This window comes from Paramormyrops kingsleyae, chromosome 5 (genome assembly GCF_048594095.1).
Source record: "Paramormyrops kingsleyae isolate MSU_618 chromosome 5, PKINGS_0.4, whole genome shotgun sequence".
NCBI classification, from domain to species: Eukaryota; Metazoa; Chordata; class Actinopteri; order Osteoglossiformes; family Mormyridae; genus Paramormyrops; species Paramormyrops kingsleyae.
This window is the reverse complement of record NC_132801.1, coordinates 30,241,236-30,266,769: the sequence shown is the minus strand read 5'-3', so window position 1 is coordinate 30,266,769 and position 25,534 is coordinate 30,241,236. Positions and strand designations below refer to the sequence as shown.

The window sequence follows — 25,534 nt, the reverse complement described above, 5'->3', positions numbered from 1 at the left end:
ACATCCATTTCTGCTGATATATTAAAACTGGTACCAGCCTGGTGCTCAGAAAAAAACATAAAGCAAGTTATCCGATTTAGCTTTGCTAATGGGTTTAAGTGATGTCAGTTCCTACTGCAACTGAATCTAGAAATGAAGTGTGGACCTTTTGGATGATTTTGCAAAGCTGATCAGCAGCTTGGTTCTGTACTGTATTAATTTGAACTTGCATAGACATTTTAGAGGAAGTTGAAATGAACATGTACATTTTCTTGGTACACTTCAGATCCAAAGGTGTAGTTCTGAATCAGGGTGCCTGTTCTCATTAGTGTCTGTGAACATGTGTGAGTGCCCTGTGACACACTGTACAGTGTACACTCCTCTGTGGCTTAGCTTCCCTCTTCACTGTACATTCTGGAATACTGAAAGCACTGTAGAGGGCCTTAAAGGATGGATTCAGTTACTTCAAGCTATTGAATAACTAATCAGTGAGAGAAAAATATGGTTATTGTATAACAATATGGTTATATTTTCTGTTTGTTCTGCAAGTTTGAAATTGTTGAGTTTTAATCCGTCCGTTTTCCAGCTGCTTATCCAGTGCAGGGTTATGTGAGGCCCTGGAAATGATCTCAGGCAGTTTAGGTTTGAGACAAGAGAACACATTGGTAAAGGATGCCAGTTCATCACAGACCACAAAGGAAGAACATCAAACTCAATACCCACGTAGCAGGGTGGAATGTGAACCCTATCCCTAAATGCAACACTGCTATCAGCTTGCCTTTGTTTTGTGGTAGGTCAGTGTACTACTGTAGTACATCTTTGAGATGGTTGCGTCAGAAATAGTATGATGGAAAGCTTAGACTAATAGGCTAGTCTGCCTTGTATTAAATAGAATGTGATTGGCATCTATCGAAATCTCCACGTAGAGTTACTGGTAATATATTTCTAATTACAATGCAATTAAAGGACAAATTCATATGACGTGGGTGCACATCCCGTTTACGAAGAACACCCCTGATGTGCGTCAGGACGTCGTTTCCGTGGTAACGGCCAAGCTATTGGAAGCGCAAATTCGCGTAAACAAAGCAAGTGAAGTCGGCTCAGCTCTTCACTACGTGTTAAAAATTGCGCAGCGTGTTATTTTAATTAAAACAGATATTCATACAGTAATAACGCATGCGGAAGCGCTTTAAATGAGTAGTAATATCGCATAAATTTCATACCCTTATTGGATTATGGAATGGATGTCAGATTGATGGAGCCAGACTTTCGGTTGAGTCATTTTCAATAGTTAGCTGAATTCTCTTATTTTTACTGAGTGCTATATGCATTTGTATTGCTTAACTCTATTTTACTGTACGGTCGTATTCATTATTTATTGTATCCCATTTGAAGTTATACCCGTTTTACATTTGACGTAGTTTATTGTGGTTTGTGAAACAGGCAACTTAAGCCAAAATGATTTTTTGAACAGAAAAATTTATTCAAGTTTACCTATCTAATATTTAAGCTTATGTTTTCTTAATTGGAAAAAGCTCGTCATGTTACCATCTCTTGCTAGAAGTATGTATAATTATGAGTATGGATATCGGAATGGCTGTCTAATCCATCGGGATACTAACAGTCTTCCCATCGTATTTTTTGAAGCAGATTTCTTTCATTACAGCCTAAATATAGTATGATGTGTGAGCTGGGGAAGAGTAACTGTCCGGATGCCTAAGTGCACACAAATAAGCATATGACATAAACATTTTAAGTGATAATAGGCTACATCTGAGAAGTGTCTAGAACGTAAACTCAAAATTCTACCCATATAAATACTGTGATATTAAGTATCGATGACTTTTAGAAGCAGACAGGTGACAGACAATCTTTCGTTGCCGTTAATATCCAGTTTATACCGTAATAGTAAGCAAACAGTCAGAGTTACTGTCAACAGCAGCATGATACAGACTGGTGTTCTATGAATATAGAGAAATATGCATTAACGAGTCTCTTAAAATTAACAGATGAAAGTATGTAAAATACGGACTGAGCGCGCAACAATCTGAACTAACGAGGCAACATGAAAGACCTGACAGGAGACTCCAAGGACCACCAGCTGACGGTGAGATGTTTTACATGAGGATGCCAATGAGCATTTCCAGCCTTATATTACCATGCATGATTATGATGTAGGTTTGTTAATTGAGCTGTGTGATTAATGAAGTTATGATTTCTTTCCTGTTGTCATGAGATGTTGCACTAATTGCAATTTACATGTAGTGTCATTTCAAGAAGCAATTACAATTTTTAATCAAAGAGATAGTGTGCAATTTATATTAGATGTGTAATATGCAATCTATCAGAAAGTGAGAAACAAATTTGAGTATCACTTTAATTGTGGGGGCACAAGTCACTTATAACTCAATTACCACTCATGTACAAATCATGAACAAATATACCAGCTGCATGAAATTCATGACCGTTAAGTATAATTAATGATGAATGAACATGGGATCATGCAGTATGTAACCAACTCTCAGTTTCTGGTTAATTAATCAAATTAAGAGTATACTACTACGTTATTTGTGCCCACTCAAAGTGTTACCCAAATTCGCTTTGGATATGCATAGTAAGAAGTGGCTGGTAGGGAACTATTTTGAATATTCACTGGATGGTATTGGTTTAATATCCGGTAAATAACTGGAAAGTTAAATATTTGATCAATCATGCAAGATAATTGACAGTGAGGTGAAAAGGGCATTAGATGTTTGAGTGCTTTATGTTCGGCGTTTTACTACAGGTGGCCCTGCGTATTCGTCCAATGAACGAGGCTGAAATGGAGGAGGGGGCTGCCGTGATAGCCCACAAGGTGGATGAGCAGGTGGGCTTGATTACAGGTTTATAAGCCATCTGAATGAGGCAGAAGGGCTGATATGCAGTTATACACATAGACCCTTTCAATGGTTGCTTTTCTCTGAATGAGCATTTTCAGCACAAAGATAGTGGTCTGTCTTTAGCTGGCAGTTGGATCTTTATTGGTTAAAATGATTTTATTCAGGCAACAAGATGTCAGTCCCTCCCCTATTGAGAAACTGTGTTTACTGAACCTGTAAAGCTAGTGGTTAAAAAAAAGGTAAATTCGGTATTTTATTGTGGTTTTTATTTGCAATTTATTTGAAAGTTGAGTCAGTTCCTTAATGATATTATTAAGTAAAATACAACACAATGTACAGTGAATGTATCACACAATCCTAATATTACAGATCACGCCCATTGACGTTTTTGACCTTTTTCTATGCTTCACCTGATCTGTGCTTCTCCACAAATATCTCCTGCAAGTTCCTTACTGCCCATTATTGAGTGTAGTCTGAGATGGTCCTCAATGAAGGAGGGGCAGCTGCCTTTTTCCTGGAAGCTAATTAATCTTTGTGTTCCCTGGAAGGCAACAGGTCATACCTAAACATGGTAATGAAGGCTCAGTCAAGGACTTTCTGTAAGGCGGCTGCTTTTGGTTTCGGTGGTGAAGGCAGATCTTGGTTCACTGGATAACACTTTTCAGAAGTATTAAATCAAAGGTAGTCTTATGATTAAGTATTAAGCAATAAAATACATGCACACTGCATAGTGTTGAGATTGAGAACAATGAAAAAATGTTCAGAGAAAGCAGTGCAATATGTGTGTGGCATGTAAAAGACTGATGTCGTTTAATTTCATTGTAGATGGTCGTTCTTATGGACCCTTGTGAGGACCCCGATGATGTTTTGCGAGCTCATCGTTCAAGAGAGAAAACATACATGTTTGATGTAACTTTCGACTGTACAGCCAATCAGGTTTGTCTTCCTCTCAGACCATGCGATATGCATTTAGGTACATGGTCTACAATACAATTCAGAAATTGCACAATTTAACATGTGATGATTTAATAAAATTACATCCAAATATGAATGGATTCTGCTCAGATTTGATTGGATGTGACTTATCAACTTAAGTTTACTTATGAAATAAAAAATACTAAAAATTTTTCAAAACAAGTCACTGTTTTTATTGGTTTTTGGTTTATTTATTTTGGGGGAGGTTTGAGTCAATGCATGTTTTTCACACGAATCTGTATTATCACCAGTATGCTTCATAATATTGGATTTTAATATTGTTAATTTCTAATGCAGGCATTAACATCCTTGACATTCTTGAATGCATTTTCAATTTTATGCAATTAGAAATATGCATGTTTCATGTTTCTTGTCAGTGTTTTAGCAAGTAATTTTCCTTCTTTAGGATGATATTTATGTGGCCACCACCAAGAACTTAATTGAAGGGGTTATTTCCGGTTACAACGCCACAGTTTTTGCATATGGACCAACAGGTACACATAAATACATTGATATTTTAGGAAGGATCAGCGTTTGTATTAGCATAGCATTAGTATACATGTGCAGGTGGAGTATAAATCTGATGTTCCTCTTTTTGTCTCAGGTACAGGAAAGACTTATACGATGCTGGGCCTTGACTCTGAGCCAGGAATCTATATTCGAACACTGAATGATCTTTTCAAAGTTATTGAGGAAAACAGCGAGGACATGGATTGCAGTGTCTATATGTCATATCTGGAGGTGAATATGCTCCTCTGATATACATACATATACATATATATATAAGCGTGTGTGTGTGTGTATGACCGGGATTCGAGTCTCCACCATGGCTCTATGTGTGGAGTTTGCCTGTTCACCCCCATGTCATTGTGGGATTTCCTTCAGGTACTCTGGTTCCCAGCCCACCCCCAAAGTTGAAAAACATGTGGTGGGTAATTGGAGTTCTATGTGTGAATGGATGGTGTGTAATTGTGCCCTGTGATGGGTTGGTGCCCCATCCTGGGTTGTTCCCTGCCTTGTGCCCTGTGATGGGTTGGCGCCCCATCCTGGGTTGTTCCCTGCCTTGTACCTGTAACCTCCAGGATAGGCTTTGGACCCCCCCTTACCCTAAACAGGACAAGTGGTTATGGAAGATGGATGGATGGTTATTATAATCTTTACATCTACCTAAACGTATCCCCTCTTTATTTCTTCATTAGATCTACAATGAGATGATCCGTGACCTTTTGAATCCCTCGTCAGGGTATCTTGATCTAAGAGAGGACTCCAAAGGCGAAATCCGTATCGCAGGCATCACCGAATTCTCTACAAGCAACGCAAGGGAGGTAAACGCTAATCCCAGAACATCAAAAGATGGGATGTAGGCTCGGCTGAAGAGTAACATTTTGGCTCTAGTGCATGCAATTGTGTTTCTGTTTCAACTATTTTATCATCACTTCCTGCTGTAGTCACTCACTACTTTATCTTACGCTATGTTGCAATGCGGCACAGATTACAGAACTGGTTTTATTGCCTGCTGTGTTGTTGGTATTTGTTCTTCAGAATTACTGAAGGTGGTTCATCATTTTTTTGTAAAGTGTTGGTGTGTCAACAGACTATTTATTAATTTTTTTAGATTCAGCTTTTAAGTTCTTTACCCCTGTTAAGATTTATGTGTATGCCTTACATCTAGGGTGGCCACCTAATCCATGTCACGATGAGCTACTTCAGGTTTCACAAACTACTTTAAAACTGAAAGGCTCCTTTGCTTGGCTGAATGGTTTAGTTCTTCTTGTGCTTTGACTGGTTTGTTTCCTTGATTGAAAAACTCATCTAGCTTTTCCACATTAACATTATCTGATAGTGATATATGATATGACACATGCACGATTATAGGAGACTAGCCAATCAGCACACAGCAAGAACTCAGTTCTAAAATGAAATCCAGGTTTTTTTTAATTGAAATGGATTAAATGGTAATTTGCAACTCTGTCTTAGCTCATAGTGTCCCCCTGACATGGATTAGGAGGTCACAGTACTTACAGCCATATAGTATCAGTGTTTGTGGGCTATAACTAGGCAACAGTGACAAATTAGTGAATTTATAACCGATTTAGAAAGTGTCAAGAAGAGGGAACTTGGGCGTGTCTTGCCAAGTTGGGAGAAGCAGCACTTTGGGTCGGAGTGTGACATCTCGTGTTTTGAAGCCTTCATGGAAAGAGTGGCTGTCAATCAATCCCCGTCGGCTAAGTGTTGTGTTCCGTGACAGATAATGCAGCTGCTCACCAAGGGAAATAAGCAAAGGACCCAGGAGCCCACTGCTGCCAACAAGACGTCGTCTCGCTCTCATGCCATCCTGCAGGTGACAGTGAAGCAGAAGAGCAGGCTGAAGGGAACCAGTCAGGAGGTACGGGTGGGCAAGCTCTTCATGGTGGACCTAGCAGGAACTGAGAGAGCTTCGCAGGTAGGCTGCTTGTCGGATTAGCTATTTTCCCCACTACATCTCAAATCTTCACCAAAATACATGGTGTCTCATTGGTTCTCTTGTTAACTAAGCAGTAGAGATAAGCAGGGAGAGAGCCGAGGGCGGCTCTGGGGTCAGGCGATATCTGAGGCCAGAAATTGTCACGCATCATGACACGCTAAAAGGGATTGTGAAAATGATCGTAAAAAAAAGATCAGGGCTTTACTAAAAGTACTTGGGGCTTAAGCCTAGTAAACCCACCCCTGGTCCCGCCCATGGGCAGAGCCACTCACAAAGGAAGTAAGCAGTGTGAAAATTAACATAAGCCAAAATGTTTCTTAAAATGTTCAGCCCCGTTTAGAATATTTCAAATGTTTTAAACCATGTGGTGCATTTATTCTTCTAAATAAGAACAAGCAATAGTTTTTTATTATACCAATAAAATTCTGTGGAACCTCATAGTGACAAATTGCATTGACTGTTTAGGTGCCCTGTCTTTATTTTATTCACAGCTTCTCCGTTTTTTTCGTAGACCCAGAACAGGGGAAAGCGGATGAAAGAGGGAGCTCACATTAATCGCTCCCTGCTGGCCTTGGCAAACTGTATTAACGCACTGAGTGACAAAGCTGGACGGGCCACGCAGTTTGTCAATTACAGGGACAGTAAGCTCACCCGTTTGCTAAAGGTAAGATCCGTAAGAAGAGCACCACCCAGACCGTCCATGTGAGGACGCCGGGTGTGAAATCCAAATTCTCTCTTATCTGAATCTTCAGCCTGTCAAGAGGATCCAGCATGTCATGTTCGCCTTGAGTAACACATAAAGGAGGTGTCAGCCTAAAGTGTCAATGTGTCAGATTGCCCCCAATAATTATCCGGCTTGGTTTGAAAGAGCTTTTATGAGTGGGTCTTTTCATGGGCTATTTATTTCCACTCTTCTAGTTTCTTGATTTATTTTGTCAGGTGTTTCCCTTTTCGTTTCTTTGACCCCAGGATGCTTTGGGTGGGAACAGCAGGACGGTGATGATCACTCACATAAGTCCAGCCAGTACTAACTTTGAGGAATCCAGAAATACTCTCATGTATGCAGACAAGGCCAAGAACATTAAAACTAAAGTAAGAATCTGACAGCAATGTATTACTGTTTTGTAAGTATAAAAAACAGACAGCTACATATGGGAAATCATTGGGCGGATAATTACAAATAAAAACCAATTGTCTTTCATTTTTTTAGGATAAATTGTAACAATAGATACATCAGTTAATTCAGTCTTAACATTGCATGAAGCTAAAGACTTATTTTTGTATGTTAAATGAATGGTTATGCAAGTCTATGTTGCAGATTTTTCACTTGACTTTTAAAGTACATATTTCTTGCATTCAGTAGTATTAATAACATTTTCTTTTTTTTTTTATAATGCGAAGGTGAAACGCAACCTGCTAAATGTGTCCTACCATATAGCGCAGTACACCAGCATCATTGCAGAGCTTCGCAAAGAGATTGAGAGATTACAAGCCAAGATAGAAGAACAGGGCCAGGAGCAGCTGAGGAAAGGAGACAAGGCTGACATACGTGATGTCCAAGGTACTCACTTACATACCTCAAGACATCACTGCCGTTTATCCAGATAGAGCAGTGTTGACACTAAAAACCCTAACCCTAAACCTAACCCTAACCCAGTTTGGTCCTTGGGGACCCACAGACAGTCCACTTTTTTTTACTTGGGACCTGGGAGGGAGCAAAAATGTGCACTCTGGCAGGTAGCTGGGTGGGAGCAAAAATGTGGACCATTTGTGGGTCCCCAAGAGCCTGATTGGGAAACATTGAGATATAGGTTTGATATCTGGCTCCAGCCTGACTGTGGACTTTGCATGGTCTGTCCTTGTTGCCTTGGGGTTCCAAAAACATGCTGAGGTTAGTTGGAGTTGCCAAATTGCCCCCAGGTGTGCCTGTGTGCGTGTCCCCTGTGATGGCTTGGCGCCTCATCATGGGTTATTCCCCGTGTTGCTCCTGTAGCTTCTGAAACTCCGTGTCGGACAAGTACATACAGAAAATGGATGGATCCGGATGTTCACAGGGCCTGTGTTGAAGTTAACTAGGCCCTAGCTTTTCTTGGAGGGGTTCCTTACTGGTGACTGAGAGTTGGCTCTGGGTATCGTTTGCAGCAGAAGTGCAGCAGCACTCGGCCCAGTACAGCCACAGGGAGATGGGTCGGCTGCGTGAGCAACTGCTCTGCGCTTTCCGAGAGCAGATGGAGATACGTCGCAGCCTGATGGAGCTGGAGAACTGCAATATGGAGCTGCACATTGACACATCCAGGCACCTGGCCACCATCTCAGAGTGAGACTCCTCTACATTTAGTATAGTGGATGTTTTTAGGCACTGGGATACTCTCAGTTATTTTCCTCTGACTTCTGTCCTTATCAAGGTGTTTTCAGCCACAGAAATGTCCCTGACTGAATGTCTCATGTTTATCACACCATGCTCTATAAACTCTAGCCACTGTATTACATGAAAATTAACCTGAATGTAACTGAACCTCTTGACCCTGCGTTCTGTGTGTTAAAATGCAGGTACACTAATAAACTACCCACTGAGTTTATATTTTTAAGGCTAGGTGTTTTTGGAATGCTCTTTTTCCATTAAACGTTGAGACGGTTGGACATTTGTAGCATTGGCTAAGGGTTTATTTTAATTGCGACATTTGTAATGATGCAAGGTTTTACGGTAAACAGTTGCACATCATGAAGAAGCTTACAGTGTATACTGAGACAGACCCTAGTATGTACTGTGTTGTGCCAAAGTCTCCTGCAGTCAAAAAAAAGATTTTAAAATTATATTTATGTTCATGAAGATTCATCATGTCTGTTGAAGAATGTCACCTTAGCCATTTCGAAACCTCTCCTAAAATCACCCAGTATTTGCAACAACCATCTGATACACCCATGTACTTTTTGACTTGACCACTCGCATACCATGTGTGGCTGATCAATACCTTTTTGGATTACTAATTAAGCTAATTAACTGAGCTGGTAGTGAGAATGAACAAATAACTGGAATGGCTGAGGTGCCCTTGATGAGAGGTTTGGGAACTGAAGCGGTGTTCATCTAGTCATCTAACGAGATATCAGCAACTCTTTGGAGAAGATACCAAATTCCTGATAGTTTTTATTATGTTGCTGTTAATTTGCATATGTTCTAATGCTAAATTGTGTGTGTTTTTTTTCCCTGAGGAAACATACACTTACTACCCAGATAAATAGCTTTAAACACTTCCTTTGGATTTTGCACAGTGCTGTGTATCTCCCTGCTCCTTGGTGAGCATGTGGTATCTCTTATGCTCTGGTGACACTCACTTCTCTCTGTGGAAGCTGGGAAAGGGAGAAGGCAAGGTGTGCTAAGAAATGGAGGGAGGAGGGGCGCAGTGGGAAGATCGACAGAGACAAGGAGGACGGGGAGCAGGACAGCGAGGCTGAGGAGATGGACTCGGCCGAGCCCCAGGATGTGGCATTGGCTCGGGAAGAGATCGGCACGCTGCTCAAGGAACAGAGGAGAACCATGGCCCTGAAGGTATCACCGAGTAAACTGCGGTTCACTTACGTCTGCTTGGCTTTTATTTATCCTATATTTTTGGGTGGTGTATAGATCAGCAAGTTAGGGATCTTTGCCCATGTCCAGAAGGTCATTGGTTTAAATCCCTTGGCTGGCAAAGTAATTATATTACAGTTTAGCCCTTGACCGAGACTTAACTCCAACTGCTTCAGGGGTGCTGACCCTGCGCTTTAACCCCAAATGTTGCTCTCGCCTCTATTTACTGTATGTGTGAACCTGCATCTCTCATGGGTGGGATGGACGGGAGAGATGAATGAAGTACGACTGCTCTGTTAATGGAGTGTCTTTGCCCGGTAACCCTTAGTCAGATCTGGAGGAGAAACTGGCAAGCATGAATATCAAGTCGTCGAAGATGGAGGAGCTGCTGCCCAGGCGAATCAGCAACGAGGAGCAGCGGGAGATCCTGGCGCTGCTGTGCCGGGTGCACGAGCTGGAGGTGGAGAACACGGAGATCCAGTCAGCAGTGCTGTGCAAGGAGAACGTCCTGCGCACCAAGGACTTCACCATCCAGCGCTACGAACAACACCGCTCACTGTGTCATGAGATCATCCAGCGGCAGAAAAGCCTCATCGAAGGTGACTGACTTACAACCCATGATTCTGTTTGATTGCTGTTTGCTTATAGGCAGCCTGGTGGTTCAATTAATACGCCCATTGCCTCTCACCTCCCGGGTCAGGAGTTGAATCCCATCTGTGCTGTGTGTATGTGTGGGGTTTGTATGTTCTTCCTGTGACTTGAGGGTTTCTTCTCACACAACCTTGGCCAAGATAAGCAGTTATATGATGGATGGTGTTTGCTTTCGGAATTGAGACTATTACCCAGCTCCATTTGCCTTCAGTCAGAGGTTTCTGAAGGGGCTTCCCCATAAGCACTGATGCTAATCCTGTAGCTTTCTTAAAACCCACATTTCTTTGGTATCCAATAAATGCCAATATTTCTATCTGTCTTTTTCCAGAACATTCCATCCCAGTACCCCTGGAGCTCGAGCAGCTGTACATGGTGTATTTCAGTGAGTTGAATGGAAGCATCGACCAAATCCTCGGTCTCCATAACATCACATCCAGCACGATGCAGGCAAGACTTTCTGGTTTCATTCCCTCATGGTTCTTACATCATGTCTGATAGTATAAGTACAGTAAGCTAGTCATGGAGCATGGCAGGTCACTAATCAGCATGTTATGTCAATAGTTAGAGTCTTAACACATCACTATTGCTGCCTTCCATTTCAACTGGGAAGCTGGAATTTCCGAGTTTTCAGTCGGACATTTCAATAGGAACGTCCCCTGAAGTCAGAATTCCAATTCACTAAGTTGGAGGAACCTCTAGAACCCCAACCTAAGAATTCAAGATGGCTGCGTCCTTTATCAACAGAAGTGAAATCTGTAGTTATATACTGTATAGCACTTATATTTTATTTGTGTTGCATTAAATCGATCATTCACATAGCACTGTCCAACCTCTATCTGTTTTTTCTATGTGCAAAATACTGCATGATGCATTGTTATTAACTGATGTTGCTAACAATGGGTAATGATGAACCTGGCTAGAACTGGTACTGCTAAATGTCTTTCCGACTTGTACTGGAATGCGGTTAACTTAGGCATGATGTAATTCCCAACTCCGACCTCTGAGGTGAATGGAACGCAGCATAATTATCAGGCACACAGAAAGTCAGTGAAATTACAGTCAATGTGCGCACATCTTAACGACTGGAGGCAGTGAATAGCTTTCACGTGACGCATGCATGAATGCTGACCACGCAGTCACTTTTTTATCTTTAGAACGGATCAATATTAGATATAGCAAAACAGCTGAAGCTGGGAGATTTGATTCCTGAAATGGAATCAAACGATGACCGTAGCCATAGGTCAGCCGCTGAAGAGGATAAAAGGTCTAATTTTCCACAGAATTATGATCCACTTCCTCCATCTGAACTGGATAATGAAAGGTAAATAGAAAAATACTTACAGGCAAGTTTTCTTCAGCCATGACGCTGTAGATCAGAGGTTCTCAATCTTTTTTGCACCGCAACCCTATTTTTACCATGCCAGCCCAGTCGCTACCCCATATCAAGTACAGGTTTAAATTAACGCTATGATCAAATAGGCAGTGCACTCTGCGTTTTACGCCAATCAATGCCTGTCGCAGAAATCTGATTGGATGTGCCAGTGAATTTTAAATTAAGCATCTGTGGTTTGGCTTCTTGGATTGGTTGGAATTTGGGTTACAGCCCCATGGGTTGAGAATCACTGCTGTATATAAAAACCAATATATAAAAATTCTGACCTACATTGACAGGTTAATACATTTACTGACGCAAAAGTGTGAATCACTCTGATATATGCATTTATCTTAATACTGTTTTTTCATCTTAGTGAAAACGACAAAGTATTTAAATCCACTTTTAAGTCCCATCAAATGAAGAGTGGTCATATCTTCTCCACTCCCCTTTCATTAAATCAGGTAATGCTACACTGACATTAATTAGAAGGAATTGCTGCATTGCCGTTTCCGCAAATGTGCACTCATTCTACGCCTGGGCCTTCTTCAGGTCGGAGCTGAAAAGATGAAGGAGATCTCGTCTGACACCAGGAGCATTTCCGTCATTGCAGCTAAGCGGCGCACACGCATGAACACCGTGATGTCAACCAGCGGCCTCTCCAGGGCCAAGGAGAGGAGCCTGATGTCAGTGCAGTCCCTGGAGGAAGCAGATGAGTCGGACGGGGCCGCCTCAGAGCCCCAGGGGACCCCACTAACCACCGCCGTCAGGCCGGCTGTCAGCAGCCACAGCCTGGCCCTATACACTCCGATTGAGTTGGATCCCAAGAGGAGATCCCGGAGGCTGCAGGGAAGCTCCCGTTCCAGCTCCAAGAAGGAGCCACACCGGGGGGAGAGGAGGAACATCTCCATCGAGAGACGCGCACGCAAGAAGCGCTCGAAATCTTTCGAGGCTAATGCTAAATGGGTGAGCTTCTGGCAGCGAGCTTGACATGTGATGATGATACTTTATTGATCCTTAGGTGAGAGCATGCTCGTTAGTGAAGGGCTGCCACCTGTAGATTAAGGGCCTTGCTCAAGGGCCCACAGGCATGTGCCTATTCTACCGAGGCCACGCTCAAGCTGGCGACCTTCCAATCACAGACACAGAGGCTTATCCCACTGCGCCGCTCGCTATATCATACATTATCATGTCCCTCCTTGGCCTGCCTGGAGAGGAAGGAGGATTACTGAGGGCCCTCACATGTAGGGGTTAAAAATGGAGTAGAGATTAGAGTGGAAGTTGTTCGTATTCATCCCAGTAGAGCTAAATTTCAAATGATGAAATTTCTAATTACAGAATATCGACCCCAATGCTTAACAGAAGTGATGTTCTGTAGCAGAGATGTGGTGCAGCATGGGGGGGGGGGGGGTGTCGGTTTTCTGTTAGTCCATGTGGTGATTTTTCACTACAGAAGACTGAAGGTCTGTAACTACAATGGAGCTGCAGATGATTGTCATTTTTTTTCTAAGGCAGTGGCAGATCTTTCCGGAATGCCGGTCTGTCACTGTTCTGCTCAGCTCCAGCTTTTCCTTCCACTTGTTCCATCCCCACAGAAACCCAAGATCATTGCTTCCAGGAATCCAGTCCTTGAAAGCATCTCAGACAACAGACTTGTACTGCACTCAGAAAATGCAAACAGGTACTTGGGAAAGCATGTGGAAGATTCCTCACTGCCACCCCCAGCAACAAAGGTTAAATACCCCGTGTCTCATTACACAGGTATGGTGCTTTTAATTAAATTAAAACAATTATGGCGGAAAATGTTTGTAGACAACTGTAATTAACAGAAAATAAATGAGCTTTACTGGTAATACTTTACTCGACGGGGCACAAATACTCATTAAATAAATACTACTTAAATACAAATTATAAACAAATCATGAACAAATATAGTTTTTACTTGAGAGAAAAGATGTCACGATTCGTTAATGAGGAACAAACATGAGATCAGTATCTCACTTGTGTTTTTCATTACTTGTTCCTTCAATAGTTTTAGGTTTACAGAATTAACAGATGAATTAACATGAGATCAGTAGGTAACTAAAATTTAGTTTGTGGTTAATTAATACATAAGTAATAGTATAATACTATATTATTTGTGTTCCGTCAAGTAAAGTTTACTGCCTGCTTGAAGTTAAAAGCTCAAAGATCTGAGCCCTGCCACCAGGAATGACATTATGATGTGAAAAATTAAAACTGGCCAAGGAATGGAGATGCAATCAGAGAGGTTATCTCGAAAGTCCATCATATAAGGCATGACTCATATCTGCATTATGAGGGCAGAGAAACAGCTACAGTAGATCACGCTGTAAACAGTACGTGGTTTATTTTTTGCCTTGACTTCAGTGCATCCTATAAAAGTGTGTAAAATGTTTACGTTGTAACGCAAGTTGCTGTATGTGTGCGTCATGTGCTACGTGAGACTTACTGAGGTGGCCATTTCCAGGCGAAAGCCACCTCCAGAGGCTGGAGATGAGAAGCACCCCTCCTAGCACCGTATACCAGTACAACGCGGAGGGCAGAAGAGGGCAGACCGTGCACAAGCGCGTCAGAGGTCTGGCCACTGGGCCACAGTGCCCTGCATATGGGTGTTAAGGACTTGCTTACATCATAGTGCAGTGTCTGACCACTATGATGCAGGGACATTTATGAAAGTGAATGAGAACATACTGTTTAATTAGTGTACATTTATGCTTCCCTAAAATGGCTTTAGCTACATCCCTGCTATGATGTACCTCTGTTTACTGCCCAGGCCCAACGGAACCATCAAGCACGAACCAGCTTCTTCTGCAGCCTGGAAACTACAAACGGATGCCCGTCTTCAACATTAGACACAAGGGCACGGCCCTCAGAAGTGACAGCCGCTACAAGAAAGGGGCATACTGAGGAAAGGGAGAGATTACACACTGCTATCCCTCATATGTGCAGAGACTGGTGGGTCATCTGTGACACAGTGTGTGTATGTGAGCAATGCTGGAAAAAGTTAGCTTTCAGATTCACTGAGCACTTCATCACTTTAAACCGATGTTCCCCAATCCAGTCCTTGTGGACCCACAGCCAGTCCATGTTTTTGCTACCCGGGAGCTGGGAGGGAGAAAAAATGTGGAATGTCTGTCAGGGAGCTTGGAGGGAGCAAAAATATGGTCCGACTGTGGGTCCCCAAGGATTGGATTGGGAAACACTGCTTTAAACACATTCCTCATGATCTCATCTTTTGATATACTTCTTAGGCAGTGCATGTTGTGTAACGATTATATCTTTCCTACTCCTTTATTTTTGTGGAAAATGAGTTCCATATTGAAACCGCTTAATATATTTGATGAGTGAAAGATATTTGTTGATCCATGCCTGTTACATATATGAATTATATAGGAAAAGCCCAAACAGATACAGCGCTGCAGCACCAAACTCCATATGGTTTGTAAAATTGCATTAATGCTATTGTTAAAGAACAGAAATGTAGCACAGAGACCAAGTGAGATTTTCAATGTGTATTTCAGTGTAATTAAAATGGCCTGTGTTTATACTCCAAACATTCGAAGGAGTTTTTTAATCCACTTTGTGTGTGCTTTCAGTGGATTGAGTGAGCCTTCCGTTTACCCTTTTATAATATTGATTGAAGCCACCTATTAAATTTACAGTTTCATTTCATAGTTATTTCTCCTTTCATTAGGACTCACCTCTGTCAGAAGTACCTGTATGTCTTTAATTGTGATTTTGAGGTACCATTACTCATATTATTCATTTTATGAAGTGGTGTCCTGTCATTTCTACATATCCAGTTATGGATAACAGAGGCTAATTTACAAACCATAGAGGCAAGACAGGGCACACAGTCGATGACACACAGTGGATTATATGCCGCCAACAAACCCTAACATCAGGAAAGTGGCCCAGGCAGATGAATGGAGCACCCTGATGGGATGCCCAGATAGGGCATGATGGGATACACAGATAGGGCATGATGGGATACCCAGATAGGGCATGACGGGATGCTCAGATAGGGCATGACGGGATGCTCAGATAGGGCATGATGGGATACCCAGATAGGGCATGACGGGATGCTCAGATAGGGCATGACGGGATGCTCAGATAGGGCATGACGGGATGCTCAGATAGGGCATGATGGGATGCCCAGATAGGGCATGATGGGATGCCCAGATAGGGCATGATGGGATACCCAGATAGGGCATGATGGGATGCTCAGATAGGGCATGATGGGATGCTCAGATAGGGCATGATGGGATACCCAGATAGGGCATGACGGGATGCTCAGATAGGGCATGATGGGATGGTCAGATAGGGCATGACGGGATGCTCAGATAGGGCATGACGGGATGGTCAGATAGGGCATGATGGGATGCCCAGATAGGGCATGATGGGATACCCAGATAGGGCATGACGGGATGCTCAGATAGGGCATGACGGGATGCTCAGATAGGGCATGATGGGATGCTCAGATAGGGCATGATGGGATACACAGATAGGGCATGACGGGATGCTCAGATAGGGCATGATGGGATACCCAGATAGGGCATGACGGGATGCTCAGATAGGGCATGACGGGATGCTCAGATAGGGCATGACGGGATGCCCAGATAGGGCATGATGGGATACCCAGATAGGGCATGACGGGATGCTCAGATAGGGCATGATGGGATACCCAGATAGGGCATGACGGGATGCTCAGATAGGGCATGATGGGATACCCAGATAGGGCATGACGGGATGCTCAGATAGGGCAGGGGTCTGATTTAAGCCAAAGAAAGGAAACTGCACCAGCTGATCACAGAAATAAGCACAAGGGTTTACTCAGTTTAAAGAGCTCCAAAAATATGCCCGTATGTACATACTGTCATTTAATTTAAATAACCCATAGTTTCACCCACAGTGCTCATAACATGGAATTATCAGACTGCTGTAGTTCTCTGCTGTTTTAATTGCCTTTTTCCAACTCTTTACTTAGTGTAATAATGTATGGTACTGTTTGAGTTATCTGGTACATGCTTGCATAAGGCTAATTCCTTAGGTGTTCAATTACTAGTGGGATACGAAGGTCTGTATTAAGTGCAAAATATATCTGCTGATTTGCACATTGAAGTTTAAATGGATTCTCACCGACAGTTAAATACACAGTATCTACCACTAGGTGGAAGCAATGTACCGTGTGATACAATTAACTTGGTATCAATATTTTAGCTTCATGTCCTGCCAATAGCCGTTAACTCAGCTGTTAATCATTGAAGAGGAAGGAGATTGAGAAGTGAATCTATAAGGTTTTCAAATTGGCAATGTCATATAATAGCTTATTCTCATGGATTACTGGTTATACTAACAGGTATGAAAACTGTATAACAAGTGTAATGCACAATAGTAATCTACCTGCATCAGCAGGTGCCCATTGCTCCGGTACTTAGATTCTAATGGTGTCAGATGCATATGGCTGATTCCCTTAATGACAAAGAGCAGCTTTCACATCCATGCACAGCAGTGCATTATAGGTATGTTGGCATAGCTGATAAGAAATGTAGGCATCTGAAAGACGCAGGGATAGACTACAGCAGACAGCTCGCTAAATGTGTTATGGAGCAGGAGCTGAGCAGCTACGGCTTGGGGAAAGGTCAGGGTGGTTACAGGAAAGCCTTTCTCAGCATTCGCTCTGACGGCTCGGTCACAGACCCTCCACTTTTTTGAAGCTGTAAAATTCTGCTTCACGCGATTCAAGCCGGTGGCGTTGGTGAGAAAGTGCATCAGGAGGCAAGTTAATAAAGATCCCATGTTGACATAGGATGTAGATGATTGAGTGAGGTGAAGATTTGCAGATACCAAGTGGTGTATAAAATATGCATCGCGGTTATACTTTTCACTTGTACATGGAAGAAATTATAATTGTTCACCATTACTCATTAAAGGATGCAGCTCACAGAGAAGCCATCCCATAATCTTAGTAAACAATACATCAGGGATGGCGACACACAAGCACCAGATAATGACATTTCTGTTCTAGATACATATAAGCTGTTTACTGCTCTGCAGTTTTACCCCTCAATAAAAATATATATTTCAATAAATGCCTTTTTCAAACATAAACTTTATTTTATTCATTATTTAGTTGTATTTGTCTTGTTTATTATTATGTTTAATTAATGCTGTTTATATTGTAATGTATCTCGCCATACAGACGTGTTTGACTTACTTGCATGTATTGCAAGGCCTGTATAGCGTTCTCATGTGTCACATATTGCTTATTTGATAGATAACAACAAATAATGTTTTCCTGTATTGGTAGTAATGTTTTATTTAATCAGTCCTTATTGCCTACATTTGTTAGTTCAGCCACAACTTAAGGCATCGAACGAGGTCTTACGGAGAAAGATACACTGATGTTGAGGCGAAAATCACATAAGCAATTTTGCCTCATTTTTTTCCAGTATGTCCTTTGAAAAATGGAACACTTTTATGGTAGATTATCGAACCTTGTGGAATCCAACAGGAGTACAACAGAATAATTAGCAGCATTGTCAGTTTGGTGTTTCTGCAACTTGATGTCATTAATAAACACAGAAGATTTACTAAATCCATCCACCTTCCGCCTGCTTATACTGCGTTGGTTTGCAGGGGCAATGACTATATTAGTTAAATCTACATGTTTTTTTTTTTTTTATATTTACAACATTACACATAATGGTTGCACATACTGACCCCACGTTCAACCTGTGGAGATTCTCAAAGTATGAAAACATGAATTGATGATATTTCAGGGTATATCTGAGGCACATTTTAAGACAGTGAAAGGTCCCGTTTCACAGTCACAAAAGCACTGGTGTGTTCTGAGTACCTGCCTACAGCAATGGTCAATCAATTAGACATCCAGCTTTCCACAATTAAATGTACCTTAATCAGCTACTCCGCCTGGTAGCTAAAGTTCAGATGGATGAATGATAAATGAAACCATCATTTTTTTCTGATTTAAAAAAAAACAATATGTTCTTAAGATTATTTATTTATTAAATTTAATTTGTCATTCCTATACAGTTCTTGCTGACGTACCTTGAGTGAATCTCCCTGTTAATGTGATAATTAAGTTAAATTCTTAAAATTCAACATATGTGAATCTCTTTACGATTTATCACATAGGGTTCTGGATATGTCAGTCATTCACGGGGTATGTAAAGTAATCCTTGCAATATCCCAGAGTCTCGGTGCAGGTGTTTAGATAGCGTAGATTAATAATACATTTGTTCTGTCTTAAGCAAATGTTAGTGTTAGTTATCTCCAATTAACAGCTGACTCCCTTCATGTATAAACAGGTAATTAGGGGAATAGATAAGCCACTTGCTTTGGGACCTAACGTTATATGACACCTGTTAATTGCTGATTTCCAATGGTGAAATTTACATCATTCTCCCAGTAAATTTTTTTTTTTTGCACTGGGACTTGTGGTTTTCAATACAAGAAGAGGAACACGCAGTACAAAAGTGGGAAATGGGAACACAATGAAGTCAAGGCAAGTCAAGCGGGGCTTTATTGTCAAATCAAACATATACAGTAACACAGTGCATGATGGCACAAAATAATGGTCCCCAGGACGTGCAAAAAAAATAAAAAATAAAAAAAAAACAAGATATGACAATAATTAACACATTTTAATTTAATTTAATTTAATTTAAGCGTGAACAATCTGCAATGTTTATAATAGAGATGGAAGCAGCAGAGTTGCACATAAATAGTATGAATGACTGAATAATAAATAAACATCTGAGCACTAAATAATAATAAATAATGAGTATTGGTAGAAATGGCATTAGAGTGACACTGCAAAGTTAACTCCAAATCTGTGTAGAGGAAGCCAGCGAAGAGCTCAGAGCCTGAATGACCATGGGGCAGAAGTTGCTGCAGAGTCTGGCAGAATGGGCTCAGATGCTCCGGAACCTTCTGCCAGATGGAAGAGGGACACGGAGACTGTGGGAAGGGTAGGAGCTGTCCTCTATTTAGCTGGAGGCCTTACAAGTAGAACCTTTCATAAACATGTCATCAATGGAGGAACTAGCTATTTCTGGGTCTTGTGGTCAGAGGTGTTGCAGTTTCCAAAGCTCACAGTGATATAGCTGGTCAGGACACTCTCAGTGATGCCCCTCTCAGATCTTAACGCCTCTCAAGCCAGTCCTGTTGTCATTATATTGTGCATCAAGGGTTTCTTCTTAACTTTCCTGAGTATTATAATTAAAAATTATACATGGTCTCATAAAGGAACATCTGGTGCGTACTCGTAAATAAATGGAAGGTTGTGATGATGAACACCTTGAAATTTAATTATGTGGAAAATATGAAAGGAAAATTAGTCAGTGTGATTATCCAGACCACACCCACGAATGCAGAAATATGCATTTGTAAATATTAATTTATATGCAAATTGTGAATACTGATGATTTGCTGCTGTAATGCAAATGCTTTTCTGTAAGATTTATATACTATATATGGAAAAATCATATTCTACTACTCTTGCTGAAGCAATAATAGAATGCTTCAAACTTAGGCTATGCAAAAAAGAGAATCTTTTTTTCAGTGTGAAACTTCAACTTCAGATCAGTCATTTGTATTTTTACATTTTCAGATGTTAAATAAAAAATTGAAAACTTGGACTTATTAGTGAATTATATAAATGCCGTTTCAAATGAGATTTGTACAGCATGTGCTTATTTTTATGCCTGTCATAATAATTATAATAAATATATATTATATTTAACAGAATTATATGCATGACAGTGAGACACTCAGTTGCTCAGCAAAAATAATGTTTTCTGGCATGTGGATGTCCTGCCTCATTGGTATTTGTGTGAAGTGCTGAGCTTAATCACAATCCAATGTGTCAATTACAGGAAGGAATCGTTCATTACTCTCCCGGAACAAGGCTGGTATAATGGAATCTGCTTTACTTTCAAGGTTCATTGATTACACCTTAGAAAAGCCTTGTTTATTGCAATGGGCCTGAACCTTTAACCACAAGCTTTATGGTAGTTGACTGCATTTACAATGACGTTTAAGATATTTTTTATTCTTTTTCAATGAATTTCTTTGGACCAGTATCATGATTATGCAGAACTATCAATAAAATACATTTAGCAAACATTTTAAAGTGAGAAATGTAACATCTAAAACAGAAATATCAAAGTCTCTCCAAGTGTCACAGGTATCTATATGGTATGCATGATTTGTATGAGCTATGGTCATGAGCTGTGGGTAGTGACCGAAAGAACGAGGACGCGAGTACAAGCGGCCGAAATGGGTTTCCTCCGCAGGGTGGCTGGGCTCTCCCTTAGAGATAGGGTGAGGAGCTCGGTCATTCGGGAGGGACTCAGAGTAGAGCTGCTGCTCCACCGCATCGAGAGGAGCCAGATGAGGTGGCTCGAGCATCTGGTCAGGATGCCTCCTGGACGCCTCCCTGGTGAGCTGTTCCGGGCATGTCGGTAGAGGATGGATGGATGGACGGATGGATAGATGGATGGATGGATGGATGGATGTTTTTATAATGGTGAGCTTGTAATCATCTTTGGGCCTTGTAATGCACTTGTCTTTTTGTAGCCTATATTATATCCCTTCTGAGCACCTGTAAGCTAGTTTAACTTATTCATTTTACTAACATGAGTACCACGCTTTATCAAGGACAAAAGTAATCTGCTGAACGTGCCCTTTGGTAATTGTAAAATTAATGTATTATGATGTACAAATTTAATAGAGCTCTAAAAATTGCCTTTGCCATATGTTTAAAAAGTCATAGACTACCAACAGAAATCGAAATAATTTTAAGCAAGGGGCTTTAATCTCTCATCGGCAGCAGATAAAGTCTGTTGTGTTTTCACTGCCAGTTGAGTTGCTATTAATGCTATTTGGGGGCCAGGTGCTCCACAATCACATCCTGGCAGCAAATCTTAATAGCTATTGCCGCCTTCACTGAAAGACGATTAATCTAGAAGGTCAAAGAGAAATTGAGAAAAAGATTTAAAGGTACTCCCAGAGGTTCTCAGGAACCAGCCCATTCCACGTACCTTCAGAGAAATTTCACACAGAAATAAAGAAAACAGGACACTATTGTGGAATTTTTGTTCACCTGGTAAAACGAATGATTTATCGTCTTACTAGTCTCTTTGAGAGGATTAACTGCATTCGCTTTGATCAGCCTGCATGCATGCTAGTAGAACTCAGCAGTGTGCCTGACTTGGTGAGATGTTCTGTAAAGTAGGTAATTTGCCTTTTCGTATCTGAAATGACGGATACGTCAGGCTTGCCTTTGAAAGATGTCTGTGTGTTGACATTGGCTTTTAGATAAACTGTGCAAACCGCATTGCACAATCAGCTGGCTGCCCGTCCAAATATGCAACCGGAAATTATTCCGGATATTTTGGCCTATAGCCACAGTGCAAATGGAAGATCCTAAGCTTTAAAGAACACTGTAAAATTTGACCATATTAAATGATTTTTCTTTTCCGATGTTCAGCATATTTAACGCATATTTAAGACCTTACGATCATTGTCTAAATGCTAATTATGGTGACTATTTAAGCAGCACAAAAATGGAACGCTACAGGAATTCTGTTATTTGTAGTACAGTGGGAAAGACCTTTTCCATCCATACTACTAGTCTCCAAAGATCAAAAATTCATGGCACTTTTCCCATTTTAGGAGACGTGGATTCATGTATATTCAGCGGGTAAATATATGATATAGACACAGGCTATAGTGTACTGGGGGAGCGACCTGAATAACAGAGACTTGCATTTCATGAACATTATCTGTTGGCTGGACGGCTCAGAGGGCAGCACGGCTGCATCACACCTCCAGGGTTGGGGGTTTCATTTGCCCCTTCTGGGTGTGTGAGGAGTTTGTATCTCCTTCCCAGATGCACTGGTCTTTTCCTGCAGTGACACATACTCAGGTGGGCTAAATGCCATCTCTGCATTGTCCACAGTGTATGATTGTCTGTGTCCTGCATACACACTGCCATCTTGCTCAGGGGGTGTCCCAACCTGTCCCACCACAGCCCTCACCAGGATAACCAATGGGGAGATGGATATGTTGATAATCTTGTTGGTAATTTGGTTGGCTTCATCGTTAATTTCATGGAGAAAGTTGCTCATATTGGTGACAGTATTTTAAATGAAGTGCCTACTTTCATAACATTTTCATCAGCTTCTGTTTACTGGATACGCATCTGTAGGTTACCGTCAAGGGTCAGAGCCCTTGCTCTGAGGGGCACATCTGTCAAAACTTTTCAATTCAGTGACTCTAAATTATTTTATTTTGAGCAACCTGAGGCAGTGTACTTATAAATGCCCATAAATAAAATTTGACTACAAGAAACTGATTCTATTTGAAAAAATGGTTAAGAAAAATCTTTTATTGATTTAAGTCGAGGTTGCTGATAATTTTTCTGTTGCCGTGTAAAAACAATTCACAGGCCAATGGCCAAGTGTCTGATTTCTCTTTCTCTTCTGTTATTTAAACAGTTCAAACTGTCTCCTGGGAGCATCAGACAGGCTGGGCAGGGGTCAGTGTGGTGTGGAGATGTCAGGAAAGTCTTGACAGTCTTGGCACTAACATTCAGCTAAAATGCAAGATAAACAAAACAAATCCAGCCATCCGACAAACTTCAATACCTCAATACATTTCAACTGTAAAACCACTCATCTGCTCTAATCATATACCAAATTCCAACCTTTAATTCTTTTCAGGGTCTATGGGATTATAATATAACATATAATTACTATTGTAGTAATATATTTAAAATGTTCCATTTGACAACCAGTTCTAATTTTTCTTATTACAATGTACATTTAGAATGCTTAGGATCATCCCATCCCTACTACTGAGATCCAGATAAGTGCTTAGAAGATGGATATTTAAGATGTAATATGTGTGTACAAGGCATCACATGCCGTAATGGGGGGCAGGTTACCTGGGATGCCATACTCTCTCTAACACCCCTTCCTTTGGATCTCCCTGCACCTTCCTGCTTCCCTCTCCTCTGGTCCTTCTCACACGACAGACCGCATCCCTTCTGTAGCTGTGCGACCCTCCGTCATTGTACTGCTTCGTCCTGCTGTCCCTCCCCTGACTGTGCCTGTCCCCACCGCCAACAGACTCTTTCGGATAAGTTCTCCGTCTCGCGCCTCTCCATGCTGTCAAAATGGCTCTGCATGCTCTCGCTTGATTCACTCTTAACTTCTGTGTGGCCAGCAGGCTTAGCATTGTAAGAGTTCTCTGAATTCTGCAGTAGTTCTTCATTGTTTCCTTCCCAGGGCTCTAGCTGGGTTTGGAGCACTAGGAAATAATCTATAGAACTTCTACCTATGGCTTCTACCTCTGCCTGCCTTGGCTGCACCTCTGGCCTGCATTTACTCATACAGTCAACTCAGTATTTTGTGTTCCTCTGGTGCAGCTACGGTCAAAACTCACTCCACCCCTCCTGTACCACGTTCTCCAGTCCTTCTTCAGCTTCTGGTATCTTACTAGCAAGGTCCCGAGGGAGTTCTCTTTACATTTCTAATAATGGATGTCGGGTTTGGTTCTGTGACATAAATTAGTCCGCATGGCACTCATTAAACCATATCTTATCTTGACCCTCAGCAAGTTGATACTGAAACTCACTCAGCGCTATATCGTGTTAACCTTTTGGTTATTGACCTATTTATTTTAAAAACACAATGTGAGGTAACATTTTGTCCTAATAATGACTTAAGCCATTGCAAACCATCACTGGCCTCTGTAAAATAAACACATTATTCACGTGCCAGGTTTGGACAGTTTTTATAAAGGTGTTTCCTGTTAAAATCAAGAGCCTACACAGGCTCACATTTGGCAGCTTATGCACAAAGCTGTTGATAGTTGATATGGCTGTTTTCAAACTTTTAAATCATCTAATAAAATTCTTAATTTTCAGATTCTCCCCCAATTTTCTGGTGATTCTGAAAACCTTGAATAGATTGTTATTATCCACCATCTGCCCCTATAAAGGAGCACTGGGCTTTACAGCTGCTGCAGGCAGAGACATTACAGCAGATACAAAATAAAATAATGATGATGGAGTTCATTTAGTGTTGAGGGACACAACAGGATACAAACAGCACAGGAAACAGTCACGCTGAACCTGGATAGTAAACCTGAGAGAAGCATATGTCTCATGCTTTAAAGGCAAACGGCACAACACTGTCCTGCTAACTTCAAAATCGATCCATTTCAGATGGACACCACCAAACAATTGCTGTATATTCTCAATACACCTTAAAGTAAAAGAAATAGATTGTAAAATAAATATTAACATGTCATAAATGACCTAGGGGGACTGTCAGCTAGTGAATCATAAAAACAATTCATTAAAAAAGAATGGATGCGATACTCTTTTATAAAACCAATTGCGCGTTGCAGTTGTGTTCTCTGTTTGCTCTGATTACCATGCCTGCACAGATTAAAATCAATGCATCTTATCATATTGAAACAAGAATTCTTGTTGCATAAAAAACTGCACAGCAAATATACTGATGAAATTGCATAGGCTGTGCTTCTCAGTTATTTGTACATCTTCATTGTGACCTTTTAGTAAAGAGTAGATA

At 41.2% G+C, this 25,534-nt stretch overlaps 1 protein-coding gene across 2 annotated transcripts; it reads left to right on the top strand.

The window, feature by feature from the left end:
- The first annotated feature begins 71 nt into the window (after positions 1-71).
- Positions 72-18,034, top strand: LOC111845488 (kinesin-like protein KIF19). Of its 2 annotated transcripts, XM_023814940.2 has the most exons (21): positions 72-1,251; positions 1,989-2,086; positions 2,765-2,845; positions 3,684-3,794; positions 4,240-4,327; positions 4,438-4,574; positions 5,033-5,158; positions 6,082-6,276; positions 6,809-6,961; positions 7,267-7,389; positions 7,699-7,858; positions 8,440-8,614; positions 9,646-9,844; positions 10,191-10,461; positions 10,842-10,960; positions 11,668-11,834; positions 12,262-12,349; positions 12,438-12,851; positions 13,481-13,646; positions 14,374-14,481; positions 14,680-18,034. In XM_023814940.2, exons 2-21 carry the CDS (start codon positions 2,045-2,047, stop codon positions 14,811-14,813), a joined length of 3,057 nt encoding a protein of 1,018 aa, XP_023670708.2. In that variant the 5' UTR covers positions 72-1,251; positions 1,989-2,044; the 3' UTR covers positions 14,814-18,034. The 2 variants fall into 2 exon arrangements, with proteins under 2 accessions (XP_023670708.2, XP_023670709.2); XM_023814941.2 differs by having other exon boundaries at positions 72-2,086; positions 8,443-8,614.
- The last annotated feature ends 7,500 nt before the right edge of the window (positions 18,035-25,534 follow it).

Bases quoted from the DNA above. Each gene is read 5' to 3' on its own strand.
- LOC111845488 (XM_023814940.2), top strand. From the start codon at position 2,045: ATGAAAGACCTGACAGGAGACTCCAAGGACCACCAGCTGACG. The intron at 4,328-4,437 runs GTACACATAAAT...TTTTTGTCTCAG, and splicing joins TTTTGCATATGGACCAACAG to GTACAGGAAAGACTTATACG. The intron at 8,615-9,645 runs GTGAGACTCCTC...TCTCTGTGGAAG, and splicing joins CACCTGGCCACCATCTCAGA to CTGGGAAAGGGAGAAGGCAA.